We start from the raw sequence: 15,122 nt of genomic DNA, 5'->3' as shown, positions 1-15,122 counted from the left end.
ATTCCTGCCCTTCATTAAAGTTATCTTGAGACCAAAAGACAGGATAAGATGAAAGCACAACTATGAGTTTATTGGGGAAGGTTGTAATCATGGTGCCAGCCTTTCCCACCAAAGCCATTGTCAAGAGCAAAGGAGCACAGCTGAAGAATGACTCTAGCATCCTGCACTATCTCTATTACAAGGGCATTACATGTTTGCTCCTGTTTTTATTGTGGGAGGAATGGAGAGGTGTTTATGTGGAGAACAGCTCTGCAATATTTTGCAGCTGGTCAAATGTCTACTATTTTCCCTGCTAAATAAAATCACCTTTGTCACCCTTCATGGTCCCAAACAGAGAAGGTCTCCATCTGTGAATCCATAACAATACATCTCCCTCCTTTTACAGATGCAGAACACCGCCCTGCTATGAAATACCTGCCACCACCTGGCAAGAGGCCCAGGGCTGAAGGTAAGACCAGAGGTTATGCACCAGTTGCCTCTTGGATAAAACCAAACAGTTTTATACTCTTAGATTGAAGAAAACTATAACTCCGTGTCCTCTGTCAGAGTCATTAAAATGGGATTAGTAAACCTTTGGCTAGACATCAGAATCCCAGGCAATTAGGAAACAAAGGCCAGAGAGGTCCACTTGGTACAGGGGAAGGTGGTAGTGTTGCCAAATCACCTTTCTTGTATGAAGTTCTGTGTGTGCCTGGATGTGACCTATCAAGGGCTGGTAGGGAATGTAGGTTAGAAGAGCAACTAATGGCTACTCTTTAGTAGTCCTTTTCAGATGTAGATCTCAAAAAAGATCAGTTTCAGGATGTTTTCCAGAGGGGTATTTGAGACCAAGAGGTGAAATATGTTGACCACCATTCCCTAAAAAGTGAGTGATGGAAATGGGAGCAGAATGCCATTTCCTTAGTCTCACGCAAGGGACTTTGGCATTTGCATTACAGTGCCACCCAAGTCACCACAGAATTCATGGGTCCTACAAGTTCTTTCAATACTAAAGAAAAAAAATTGCTACTTTGAGGATGTGAGCTAAAAAGTTATGATGGAAGGACCTTGGAGCTGGCTACACCTTCTCTATGTACTCTTATTATTCCAGCAAAATAAATGACAGACATGTGGAAAGAGAAAAAGGTCTCATTAAAAAGGAAAAGAACACTTTGCCTAGATACCTTCCAGATACATTGCCCTAAGAAATAGAAATACAGGGATTTCAGACAGTAATAAGTACAAAGGAATGGTAATTTTGTTTTGACAAACGGATTTCAGTTTTCTCTTATCTACCTTGCATGTCACACTGCTTAAGTGTGTCAGTCCCTGGAAAGGAAGTCCTTTATGTCTGATGCAAGCTTCTCATTGTACCCCAGTCCTAGATAAGTTCTCGAATCACATGTGCCTTGAAGTGCCTTAAATTTTCCTCACCTCCCCAAGTCACTGAAGGTTTTGCGTTAGACTGAAGGAAACATTTTTAGATAGGCTTTTGTCGTAAGTTCTGACTCACCAGGCTCCCTTTATACTGCTCTGCTCTTACAAAGAACCACTGAGGCAACCATTCCTGGCTGCTGGGAGATGTCAGTGAGGTTTTATCAGCAGAGCTAAGGAGAGGACTGAACCACAGTTCTGAGCTCAGTAGGGGTGTAGTCAGAAGACAGAGCCTTTCTTTGCTTCCAAGGGCACAAGAGAAGGCTTGGACTTACGGAGAAGTGTGAAGAACATCACCACCCAGGACATCCCAGTACATCCCAACAGCTGAAATCAAGCCATGAGTGTCCCATTATAATGCTTTAGAATAAGTGTGTCATAGCTGCATTATGTAGGGATGATGGCTACATTCTCAAGTTATTGTCCCAGCACATGTGTACCGCTTACTCAAGTCTCTCTGCTTTTCTCATTTAGTAGGAGAGAGGCAGAGATGCCACACAGAATCGCTGTTCACCTACTTGCAAACAGGTGAGAGAAGAGCAAAGGGGAAAATGTAGTTTGGGAAGGGCTTTGTGGAACTAACTCATCTAGATGTGCCAACCAAAAATAAGTAAAAAGCATTATACCAACTTCTTCCTTAGGCTTGAGTGCAGGCAGGAATATACACTCTTTTCTGAACATGCCTGAAAATCTGGTATTTGCTTCTCTTGAGTTTACATTTATTTTAAGCTCCACACATATGTAGAGTATTGCATATAGATAGCATATGAAATAGTATTTTTCACAGTTACACTATGAAATCAAAACCTATGTCATTTTTTCGGGGGGGGGGGGGGAGGAATCATTTGCTGTGAGAAAGGGATCTAAAAGCATAATAAAGCAGAAAAACATAACAAAGAGCAGGCAGCTTGGGCAAAGCTGGAAAGGCCACTAAGCAGCCAGGGCTGGAGATTAAAATCAGGCATGTCTGAGGGCTGCTAAAGGAGTATTTTCTTTTTCTCTTGCTGTTGTCACTTATAGTCACCAAGGAGATAAAACCAATTCCAGGTGACAAGGTTTTCAACACCTGTCTTTGACCAAACCAAGATGGCAAAGTGATGCAAAACAAATCCCTCCTGAAGTGCCTGAAGTCGATAAATGCACAGTGTGTAATGATTCACATACCACACGAATGTTTTGCCCAGAATCATAGCTGATGGCAAGTAAAACATCTGGAGGACAATGAGGACTCATGTAACAGAACACAGCTGAGATTGCTGTTTAGTGTGCAAGCAGCTGAATGGATCTGAGTGGCTTGCCTTACTCCTGCACTTGCAGGCTGTTGCTATGGCATTTAAACCTTTCTGTTCAAGAACGATGTGAATAAAATGGCAGATCTTTAAGAGGAGGGCTCCCTGCATGATAAGGGTTAAGTTTCCATATCAAGTGGGGGAGCAGTAATACAATTTTTTAGTTTTGATCCCATATTTCTGTCATGAATCAGTACCATGCCATTTGGAAATAACAGTATGCATTAAATTATACGTAGTGTTATTGATGCTTCATTGCATTGCATCTTTATAATTAGTATTGGGGATACAGGAAGCATAAAATGACACTTTATGTATACAAACAGCTAACCATGGATGAGTGTGAGCAGCCTGCAGTACTGTAACCTCATGCTTCATGCTAATTGACATGGTTAGGCACCAGCAGTTAATGGGCCCTAACTGACTGGTTCTGACACTACTGTTGTCAATAAATCTTCAGAGGATGTTTGAAGATTTATTATCTTCAATATTAGGATGTTGGGAATCTTAACTATATTCCTAGTTATAAGGTACTTTAGCAAAACTAGTAGTTTGAAAATGCTGCCATTTAAAAATTAATTTTCTGTATTTTCTGCCTTTTAATGCAGTTGGTATCGTCAGACAGCAAAACTCTCTTGGCCTGGTTTGTTCTGTTTCTCACAGCACAGAGCTGCATCTCGGTGGCAGCTCTGCTAGGGCAGCTTTGTGAGGAGCAAAAGAGGTTTCACTGAAATCTCAATTTTACTAAACACAATTCTATTTGTAATAGGTTTATAACATTAATTGGGACCTGTCATGCTTGTTAGTGCCTCTCTGAAACAAAGCTCTAACAGAGATAGCAAAAGCAAAACTGTGAGGAATGAGAATTTAATAGCTGCCTTAAGGATTATATTATATAATCACTACAGTTGACATGAAAAATGTAAAAGGGAATATTTTATCCCTCTTAAAATTTTCATATTAATATAAAGAATTGAGTCTTATCCTACAGACTCGCCATGTAAACTTCTTGGGCTCAGAGCAGACTTCCTGGGGAAAAACAGTGTAAAAGCCAATGTTGTTTGGATATATTTTTAAACTAAAAATCAAACAAACCCCTATATGCATTGATTGGGGTGGAGGGTGTTATGACTTATGTTGTTCAAATTTTTATGAACTTGATGCCAGCTTTTAGATAAATCTCTTCTACTGATGTCTGTCCAGGCTAGTAAACCGTGCCCTGTGTTTTACCTCGGGTTTTAGGAGCGGCTTTGCGTTTCACTCTGTGCTTTGTTACAGGAGCCCAGATTCTTTGCACAGTGCTGCTGATCAAACCCGGTGCCTGGAGTCGCAGACTTGCAAGGATCCTCCGAAAACTACACATAGAAAAATTCACTGTGGTTGGCATGAAACACATAAACCTGAAACCAGGCATTGCCTCAGGACTCCTTTCTTCTGAAGTGAAACAGGTTTGTTAAGAAACTGGTCGATCTGTGCCTATATTTAGGTTTGGAGTGGGGAAATATGCTAGCTAGTGAATAATCCGTTCCTGAAAAAACCCGAAATCTCCCATCCGGGATTTCTGAGCTGTTGAAGTGAGCTATATAGAACAGTCAGCTCTGTAGCGGTGTCAGACACAAAGCAAGCTGATGTGCTGACTGTTTCTGTTATTGCATGCCATAAAGCAGCAGACCTGGTTTCTCTAGAACAAAAGTTTGGAGGATCTGGGTAATACAGACCTCCCAGGAGTCAGTGGAGTTGCCAAGTTGCAATGCTGACTCTCTAACTGTGAAACAGGTGTCCTCTTTTCCTTCCTTAAGGTCATTTCAGGTAGGCCGCATTTAAAGGACCAGCCAACTCCCTTGCACATGGGCCTGGCTTTCCTTCCATGTGTTTAAACCTGGGAGTTGGGAAATATCCACTGCACTGCCAGAGAATATGTACCTCTGGAGCCCCATTCCCTTAGATTATATGTATTACACGTCTTACACATACAGCTGAATCTCTCTTCTAGGAGCATGTGTTCAAGAGCCTGTAAAAATGACCTGCAAAGTGGGAAAATCGAGTTACTGTCATTTCTAGTGTCTAATAGACAATAAAGAGGGTCCTTAAATCTTGGGGCATTACAGGCTTTTGTTAGCTAAAAACAGGTGCATGTTTCTGCTCTTTAACACCTTCAGAAATGATTTCTTTCCCAAACAACAATATCCTGATATGAGTGTAAAGATATGAAAGGCAGGAAACTGAAATCTGGGCATTCAGAGGAGTTAGATTTTTTTTTTATATTTTTTATGTTTTTTTAATCCTTGTTATTTGATTGCTTTCATGAAGGCGTTTAACCAATTAACTTTTGCAGAAAGCAACCCTTTCTAATCAATATTGTTCTGGGGTTACATTGGGAGAGTTTATAGCATTCTGTCATAGAAAGTCTTATTAGTCTTCCAGAAGAAGACAGGAGCATGCCAGGATAGTGCTCTAACATAACCATCAATTGGAACAGTTACCACTTTCTGCATGATAGCAAAGCCATGGAGCACAAGCACCTGATTTTAAAATATTTACGGGCCACTGGTAAGACATGCTGGAGAGGTGGCACGGTGTGAACCTCCTGAAGTCCAACCAGGCCAAGTGCCTGGAGGAGAAGGACTTGGGGGTGTTGGTCGATGAGCAGCTCCCCATGACCTGGCTTCAGTGAGCGCTTGAGCCCAGAACCCCCCGTGTGCTGGGCTGCATCCCCAGAGTGTGAGCAGCAGTTCAGGGAGGGGATTCTCCCCCTCTGCTGCACTCTGGGGAGACCCCCCCTGCAGCCCTGATCCAGCTCTGGGGCAACAACACAAGAGGGACGTGGAGCTGTTTGGGCAAGTCCAGAGGAGGCCACTGAGATGCTGCGAGGGCTGGAGCAGCTCTGCTCTGGAGACAGGCTGAGAGAGCTGGGCTGGTTCAGCCTGGAGAAGAGAAGGCTTCTTAAGGGGAGACCTTAGAGCAGCTCCCAGTGCCTAAAGGGGCTACAGGAAACCTGGAGAGGGGCTTTGAACAAGGGCCTGTAGGGACAGGCCAAGGGGGAATGACTTTAACCTGCCAGAGGGGAGATTGAGATGAGCTCTTAGGCAGAAGTTCTTCCCTGTGAGGGTGCTGAGGCGCTGGCACAGGTTGCCCAGGGAAGCTGTGGCTGCCCCATCCCTGGCAGTGTTCAAGGCCCGGGTGGGCACAGGGGCTTAGAGCAAACTGCTCTCGTGGGAGGTGTCCCTGCCTGTGGCAGGGGGTTGGAACTGGATGAGCTTTAAGGTCTCTTCCAACACAAACCAGTCTTGCATTCTCTGAAGAGTTGCTGGAGGAGTGCTTTCAATATGGCTTTTATACAGCTAAATACAAAAATGCTTAGTTGATCATATGAAACAAGACACTTTAAAAAAATCCAAATGTCTACCTCAGGAAGTAAAATGCTGATGTGTGCTGGGTAAAGTTAAAGAGAGGTGGTTTCATCAACATTTTCTTTTGTTTTCCGAGCTCTCTAACACACTGGAGCAGCTGCTGAGCATTGATTTAGTTTCCTGGAAGAGCTGGTGACTAATGAGCTTAAAAATTACAGACTGTTGGGGTTTTGTTCATGGGGGTTGGGGAGCAGAAAGGCAGGTTTTCAAAGTGAGATAGCAGAGGTCATCAACTGCCTTTGGCCAGGAGGAATGGGCAGTAGGAAATGCTTCCTGCTGTGTGGGGGCTCCTTCTCAGAACACATCTGAAAGTCTTTCACTCATGAGGGCTGGAACAGGTGAGCTCCCAAGATAAGTAGATAGGTTTGCAAAAAGCCAAAGCATGCTTCAGGGCCTGTGCTATTTGCAAAATCTGGCTTCTAAGTGTTACAAGGGCAGCTTATGGGGGCAGATATATTTCTCCTAGCTGAATTTCACATAAAGCATTTGAATTGGAGGGATAATCATTGTCAATCTCTTTCTCAGTTTAGGGGACAACAGGATACAGGGCTGATTTTAAAATGAGGTTCTTAATATGGGGGCAAATTGCTGAAATTTAGCATCTCCTGTTGAAGAACATGGAGCTAGTGTGCTCAACCCTTCTAGAAGGGCTTTTTACCTCTTCCTCACCTGGAGCCTGATCCAAAATCCATCTCCAAGAATCTCTAGAGAACTCCTGTGTGTTCCACAATGTGCCAGCTTGTTTTGTATACACAGTACTTAATCACAGATTTGGGGTATATTCGCTCATAGAAAAACTACCTAGAATCTCCTTCTCTTTCTAATGGATTATTTACATGCACATTGACAAATATCCTCAGCAACATGCTTTCAGACACATTATTGCTTTTGCAACTTACATACTAACATTCAGCTTCTAAGTAGCGTGTGGCCTTCGGCATACAATAAATAATGGACTGGTCTGCTGTTTGCTGACGTGTCTAATCACAGGAGCCGCGATCATACTTTTTACCTGAAGTTGAAGAATAATTTACAAAAATAAAGGTCAGTAAATATAGCTGACATTGTCTCCTCAACTCTTAGCAGGACCTGGTCATGTTCTGACTGTGAGAAGCAACCACTCCTGAGGGGATTTCTGCCCATGGAGGCTGGATCTCCTTTCAGCAGCTCCAGCCCAGCACCAATACGCAGTTCTGGCTGCCAGCTAGAAAGCTTGATTTTACAGTGGGACCTGATCATCCTGTTGGGCATCACCTGATATGATTGCCTGTGGTAGCAGGTTGCTGGACTCAGTAGCTTGTTGATTCCCTCCTGTCCTATACTGTGATTCTAACAGTAAAGGCCGAAGGATAATTTTGTTGTTTTTTAATCCTGTTAGTCCTCCAGAGCCAGTGCACAGCTGGAAATTCCTCTGTGTGCAGCAACAACACCACTCACTGAATTCAAGTCAGCTGCATATCTCATCACAGCTGCTCAGGTGTCAGAGGGGACACAGGCAAAGATTGTGCAGAGGCAGGATGTAAATAAGAGCAGCATTTGGCTGGCAGAGTCTAGAGCGGATGTGAGGATCTCTCAGAAGGGGAGAAGTCACCGTGACTCACTGACACCACCAGTAGCAATCAGAGAAAACATCATCTTTAACCCAAAGTCTGCATATTTGCTGGGGAACAACTGAAAGACAGGAAACAGAAGGGTTTTGTCATGTACAAGGGTGCTGGGGAGGGACTCTTCATTAGGGACTGTAGTGGTAGGACAAGGGGTAATGGGTTTAAACTTAAACAGGGGAACTTTAGGTTAGATATAAGGAAGAAGTTCTTTACAGTGAGGGTGGTGAGGCACTGGAATAGGTTGCCCAAGGAAGTTGTGAATGCTCCAACCCTGGAGGTGTTCAAGGCCAGGCTGGACAGAGCCTTGGGCGACATAGTTTAGTGTGTGGTGTCCCTGCTCATGGCAGAGGGGTTGGAACTAGATGATCTTAAGGTCCTTTCCAACCCTAACTATTCTATGATTCTATGTAGATCTAAAAAAAGTGTTTAGAAGCTCTGGAACAAAATAACTTCGCTTGTTTTGGTCTGTTTAACAGAAAGCACCTCTGAAACATTTTCTTCTGCAGATGTTTCTGATGTGGATGAAAGTTGATATGTTATACCCAGTCCTTTTGAAACTTTACATGAAGTCATCCTCACTGTTTTTTATCTCTCAAAGAGAAGGCCCTTAGAAAAATGGATTATATACATATTCTTTTAAACTAACAAAAAATTTTAAGCAAAAAGGGTTAATTTTGTATTATACAGAACTGAATGAATGTCAGCATGTTGCAGTATACTATAACCAGCTGAAACTCTTCATCCTCATCTAAATGGAGCTCTCCTATCAGAGGAGAGCCTGAGCTAAAATTTCCCTGCGCAGTCCTGTGCTGTAGCTGACATCCCTGGGTTTCCTTTGCCCTGTTTTTTCATGGAGTGGGAGGATGGACGAATATCAAACCCCTTACCTAACTAACCCATTTAAAACCAGAGGGGCTTTCTCATGGATCATTTTGCATCTTCAAATACAGAGGAGAATATCTGGATCGAGCCTGTGCTTTTGAACTCATAGCCTACTTCTTGGAAATGCAGCTGAGGAGGAATGCGAGTGAGAAAAGATTTGGGTCAAAGACAGTGAATGGTTTCATGTGATAGAAAAGCAAAAGAGGCCTTGAAGTAGTTTGTCTCCATATTTTAAATGAAATGATAGGATTTACTTTTGGAAATGTTTTATATAGAGAATAGAAGATTAAAAAATAGAGGAATTAAACCCCTTAGGGGAATGAATGATGTGTTTCAGCTGAATCAAATGATGTTTCCCCCCTCCTTGTTTTCATGTCCTCAAAAATTGGGAAAAAAGTAAATAACCATGGGCTGGTTCAGGCAGAGAGCTGAAATGAAACTGCTGCTGTGTATAAGCTGCACAGGGGACATAGTGCTGCTGTGGGACTTCTCTGTGGTGTGCAGGGAGGCAGAGCTTGATTCTCCTGTGACTCTGTCAAGATGAAGGGGCAGGAGGAGGCAGCCTGGAGCTGCTGTGGGCACCCTGACCTCATGCTCCGCAGAAATACCTGCAACAAGTCTGGCTTTCTAAGGGTTTACTTAATTAAAGCAGTCAGCAAGGCTGCAAGTGCTCTGCTCTGCTGCCTCTTGGTAGCCTCTGCCCTAGGCACTTGCTGCCTTTCCCTGTGCTTCTCAATCATTATGTCCATCTTCAGCCTCCAAGTCAGACTTTTCTCACTGGTGCAGTGATTGCTAGTTATCCTTATTACCTGTCCTTAGTTAAAATAAAGATCTCAGGTGGTTGTGACCTGCACAGCATCAAGAGGAACGTCTCTGCTCAGGAGCGGTCACAGGCTGACCAACCACACTTGGAAAAGAAGCGAAGGTAGAGAAATGAGTCACGGACCACAACGCATCAGTGGCAAAACCAGGAGGGGAACTGTTTCTCTCAGCCCCCATCTAGTGCCCTGCTCTGAGCTGCCTCATTTCAAGCTCACTGGTTCTGTAGTCCTGATCCTAACCTGTGTATGGAATTCTACCAGCCCTTGGGAGAAGCTGGCCTCTAGCAGCAGGGTGCCTGGAGGGAGGTGGAGGGGGTCCTTCCTCGTGTGAATGCAAGAATAAAAGTTCTGGTATTTGCAAGCCTTCATTATATATCAGCTAAGAAATTAAATGTGGCTCCTTATCCCAGAGTATTTATGACCCTGTTGATACCACTGAAGTCCACTGCTTCCACCCTGTCCCTGTGTCATATTGAAGGTTGAGTGAAAAGGGTTATTGCATAAATCAGAGAGTCAGTAGTAGATGAGCAAACTGCAGAGTAGCAATTTGTTTTCATCCTTTTCCCCTGAAAATGAACTCCACCTCTGTACATGTACCTGGCGTGTACAGATATGCAGAACAAGCACAGCACAAGGCTTCCAGGAATAGGATTTGGTTTCCTTTCTTACTAAAACATTAAGGAAATTACTGCTGAAGTTGTTTGTATGTATAAGACCTACTGTTGGCTGATCTAGGACCACTGGGACTAGAACCACAAGCTGCTATGGCTTAAGATTAGTGATTAACTTTTTCTTTAGCTCTGTGTGGACTTAGGGTGGGAGCTAGACCTACTACTACCTGGTGAATGTAACAGCAAATGCTGGCTTAGTGGCCGTGGTATGTACTCTGGAAGATATGCCTGCAGAGATCACTAGCGCATATATTATGAAGAGGAGAAAGCAGGTCAGGAAAGCTGGGATGTACCCAGCACTCACCAACACTGTTCATCATGACCTGTTTTGTCTCTGTTATTTCTTTTCAGGATCCTGCTGTTTTAGAAGCTCACTGTTCCTACCTTACCTCAGATACTGCTCTCGTGCTGTGTCTTCAGAGGCCAAATGCTGTGAAGAAGCTGATAGATTTACTGGGGCCAGAGGATCCTAAAGTAGCCCAAGCACTAGATCCGTCCTTCTGGAGGGCTCAGTATGGCATCAGCACAGTCCAAAATGGATTTTATGGTAGGTTTTTGTAAAAGAAAAGTCCAAAGGCTCAGATATGCCAATGGAAAAAATAGATTATGTGCTTTCACCTCCTGTATTGTCAATGCAGGTCTAGCCTTGGCAGGTGATAGAGACTATTATCCCCTAGAAAGCTTTCACTGTTGTCTTGGTGGCTGAGCTGAGTATGTCTCAAGCTGTGAAATATAACCCAGCAAGACATATTAAAAGAAGGTTTCTTCCCAGAACAGCCCTAGCTCTGCCTTCCACCAGAACAGATTTCCTTTGATCTCTTCACTGCTTGGTCATTTTGTACTTTTAGCTTGGTTATTTTGTAATTATCCCCAAGAATCCATCTGTCTTCTCTCTGCTTGGAAGTTACCCTCGTGGTAACTTCATAACCCATTGGCCAACTGCAACCAGATTCCACAGAGGGATAAAAGACTCCAAGATGCTGAGTTCCTGAAACATCTCTAAACATTAATGACTGGATAGAGAGAGGTGATTAAAAATGTCTTTCCCTGAGGAAAGCAGGTAAACTCAGCTGTTTTCCATTCAGAGAGGCTCCTGCTAGCTGCCACATCAGCAGAGGCACACCAGTTAGTCAGCACCTGGATGCTGAACCAGCTCGTCTGCCAGCAGGGAGGGAACTAAGATGCTGCAGTGGGAGGTGGGATGGCAGATAGCTGGGAGTGGGGGTAAAGAAGGGGAAAATGGGAAGTATTTCTAGTAAGAGCAGCCTGTAGAGAACCAAGAGTATTGCTGGAGCGGGGCTGTGCTGCTGCCACAGGGAGGGAAGGATAGAATTCAAACACTCATAGGGAATTAAGCATCATCAGTTCACTGCCCATGAACAGTGTTTTTCCTCAGTGTGGTGCTGATTGTGCTGTATGTGGTTAAAGGGATGTAAAAATAATAAAAGCAATGGTTTCTATAAACACTCTCTAGTGTGAGCTAGCAGTCACTGTGTGCCTTCATGTTCCAGAAGAACTTTTTTGTCAAGATTGGATTATTTGGCTCTTTCTATTGTATTCTGTGCTGTCAAATCACTCTTTCTGTCCACATCAGGTGATCTTGTGAGAAGAACTGATAGGGAATGAAGTAGCCCATATGTACAGCCTAGGGGAGAGAATAAACCCCTTGAGGTAGAACCTTGGGGTTTTTAATCAGATATGGTCATAATCCTTAGGAACAAGACAAAACCAAGAGAGATCGCACGCCACTTACAGGATCTCATTCATGCGAGTGACTGAAGAGCAGGATCTACCTACACGAAAGGAATGGTCAGGGCTCTTCAGCCAATACTTTTTCACTATCAGCCCCTGCTTCTTTTGCTCTTAAATTTAATGGCTTGCATATGCAGGTTGCCTTGAGAATGAGAACTCATCACTCTCAGCTAATAATGACTAATATATACCCCAAACTTAAGATACCCATGCTACTGTTAGAGCATCTTTAGCATAGCTCAGCTAAAGATTACTTTATATTAGCAAGAGAAGCCAAGTCTCACCCTGTCTTTCACTGGGAGAGCTCACTGTGTTAGAGGAGCCCTCAGATGTGTGCTTAGGGATTGATTCCTTTCAGATTCTTGCTCACTCCTAAGGCTGGGCGGAGCACAGAGCTGCATTTAGCTGGCCACCACCCATCCTCTAGCCCAGCCTGTGCTTGTGTTGAGGGCAGCAATGTGCCTGGCTCACAGAGCCCTCCTTGCACACATCCAAGGAGACTGGAGGCAGCTGTAACTGGTGTACTCACTGGCTCAAGATCTGATCTAGCTCTGTGCCAGGGAGGTGTCTGCCCATAATGAAGGAAGCATTCATAACCCCTTGGAGCTCCAAGAGCTTGTCCTCCAATTGGGTGAAACATTTGCCTACAAGTTAAGCAGGAATTGCTGAATCACTGTGTGACTAATCATTCGGGAGGGCTGTGGAAGACCATCTTCTCCTAGGAGGGAATACTGAGCCTGCTCAGTTTTGCTTCAGCTGAGGGAAGTCTGTAGTTAATGCCACCTTGCTGAAGGAGAGCAAACTCCAGCTGTATGTTTCCTCCCAAAATGATTGGTGAAAGTCAGAGGAGATGAAGACTAGGTTGCAGTGGTACTGTTGATCCAAGTAGTGCAGTTTTAATACTCTGAGGCTCAGCTGCAGAGGTAAACCTACACTCCTCTCATCTCTTCTCGGTCTTACAAAGTCATTGTATAGTGCTTTTTCTTGAACCCGAAGATCTCTTGCACAGGCATCTTATACAGTCTTATACTTCGAGCAAAGTGAGAGTAAAAGTTTTGCAAGCTTTGGGAGCATTTGTGTTCTCTGTGATAGCATCAGTTATTTAAACAAGGAAGATTCGACTCAGAGGTACGGTACATAAAGGATCCATCACAACTTACGTGCTGATGACTTAGACGATCTTAGGATTGCAGACTACTGTGTTAAAGACTCTGGCTATATAATAGCTGGAATTATGAAGTTCAGACAGGGCTGAGTGCTGTAAGAGCAGTAAGACATGATTCTTTGAAGGGGTAGCCTGCAAAGGTGGTAATATTTCAGAGGATATTTGCCTTTTTTGTATTGGTATCCCAGGAGAATGGATCTGTGCCATCAATTGACAATCTATCTGAACTCCAGTTATATAGAAATAGCTTTTCCTTCTCTAACATTTTCCACCCACAAATCTCAAAGCATTCTGAATAGTGCTTTATAACTCTGTTGCTTTATAGGGATATTCAGATGCTGAGCCTGGAGGGACCTCTCAAGTCACTGAGTTCAGTTAATTCCTCCACAGACGACCCCATCATATATTCCCTTTCATAAGCATCCACCCCAACAGCATGGTTGTGGCAGAACTTCACTGCTCTGATAGCTATAATTCTTATATTTTCAAACTTAAATATAGTCATACCTAATTTGTATCCAATTGTTCTTGTGCCAATACCTGTACTTTAATTTTACGTAGTTGTTTTTTCTTCTCCGACCTTTTCTACCCTGATGTGTTTATCAGAAATCAGATTCCTTCTCAGCTTTGTATCATGTTGGGTCAAATGAGCCAAGGTCTTTTAGTTTTAACTCTTCAGATGTTTCTCCATTCCTCGCATGCTCCTCATGTTGTTTCTCTGTGTACCTGTCCCAGTCTCAATTTCCATCAGCAATGTCTAACACTAATTCTGATTTCTGTTGTAAATCAGAGCCCCCAACATATTTGGGACTTGCATTATTGTTACAAGGCACATTTGTTTTATCAACTAGTAGCTCCTTCCCATTCAATAAGACCAGCGTGACGTGATCCAGAAGCAAGGGAACAAAAATGGGGGATTGGAGCTGGTATTGAAGAGGTTCACAAGCTCCTTAACATGATTCCCTTGACTACTCTGTTAGGAAATAGGAGTCTTGTTTACATGAAGAAGCAGCTGAGTGATAATAGGACAGAATCACAATACCAAGAAGGCAATGAAACTATCCTAAATATAGCGTTTTAAAATGTTTGCTATTACTGTACAGAACAGCTGGCCTTTAAAGCAATTACTTCAGTACATTGCACATCATCAGTCTCTCCGAAAGATGAGTGTGAGTCTAGAGAATGTTTAATTCATGGCCTGAGAGAATCTTCTCATTGTATTTATCTCTCAGGCTCTGAATCCTATCAAATAGCTGTCCGGGATATGAAGCTGTTTTTCCCAGAAGGGCTGTGCTACACTGAGTGTCAGACATTAGAAGAGGAAGAGGTAAGAATCTGCCCTTTCCTGAGAAGTATCCTGCTGCATCAGAGCAATGGCTTTGGTTCTTCTTTCTTATTATAGAATCATAGAATCATACAATAGTTAGGGTTGGAAAGGACCTTAAGATCATCTAGTTCCAACCCCCCTGCCATGAGCAGGGACACCACACACTAAACTATGTCGCCCAAGGCTCTGTCCAGCCTGGCCTTGAACACCGCCAGGTGCTTTAGATGATGCTTTTTTGCTGTGTTTCACCAGCTGCTGAGGTTTCCTTCTCCTATGGGTGTTCCTACCACAAGGTGCTCTCTTTGTATTGACCCAGACAGCCTCAGTGGAAAAGTGCTTCTCCAGACATGTTTGTTCAGTAACCTGTGCTGTGAATTCAAGGTTCATACTTTAGAAGCAAAGTTCCCAGACAGAGCCAACATCACCGTGGAAGCAGGTCACAGGGAGAGATAGCAACATCATCGGTGATTGCTAAGACATAGCTGGCCCAGATGCTGCTTCTTAACCAGCTTTTCTCATGTAGCATCCAGGAATGGAGATGAAGGGGTGATAATGTAACTCACTGGTTGCTGAGTGTCTCACACAGAGTCTGTACACATTCACATACAGTGTGAGCACTGTCCTATTCATGTGACAAAGGTATTGTCCCTTGTGCCCTATGCACAGAGGTACCAGACCACAGCAATGCAAAGGGTGGAGCTGTCTATATGAGATATCTCAAGCTGTAAAGGTACTGCTTGCAGAGCTGCTGTCTGCCTGCATCCTTTCCTGCCCACAGACAGAGG

The 15,122-nt window shown here is 43.6% G+C and overlaps 1 protein-coding gene across 1 annotated transcript in view; it reads left to right on the top strand.

Annotated features, from left to right (window-relative positions):
- Positions 1 to 15,122, top strand: part of LOC104406525 — a gene marked incomplete at its 3' end in the record, with an annotated part of 52,732 nt that overhangs the window by 31,366 nt on the left and 6,244 nt on the right. Inside the window, exons 7-11 of the mRNA XM_010015526.1 lie at positions 386 to 448; positions 1,888 to 1,941; positions 3,981 to 4,150; positions 10,445 to 10,640; positions 14,243 to 14,337. Coding sequence (XP_010013828.1) covers positions 386 to 448; positions 1,888 to 1,941; positions 3,981 to 4,150; positions 10,445 to 10,640; positions 14,243 to 14,337 — 578 coding nt within the window. The remainder of the gene's footprint in view (positions 1 to 385; positions 449 to 1,887; positions 1,942 to 3,980; positions 4,151 to 10,444; positions 10,641 to 14,242; positions 14,338 to 15,122) is intronic.

The sequence above is a fragment of the Nestor notabilis genome, unplaced genomic scaffold (assembly GCF_000696875.1).
Source record: "Nestor notabilis isolate BGI_N333 unplaced genomic scaffold, ASM69687v1 scaffold7850, whole genome shotgun sequence".
NCBI classification, from domain to species: Eukaryota; Metazoa; Chordata; class Aves; order Psittaciformes; family Psittacidae; genus Nestor; species Nestor notabilis.
The sequence above is the reverse complement of the archived record's forward strand: the minus strand, read 5'-3'. Positions and strand labels throughout refer to the sequence as shown.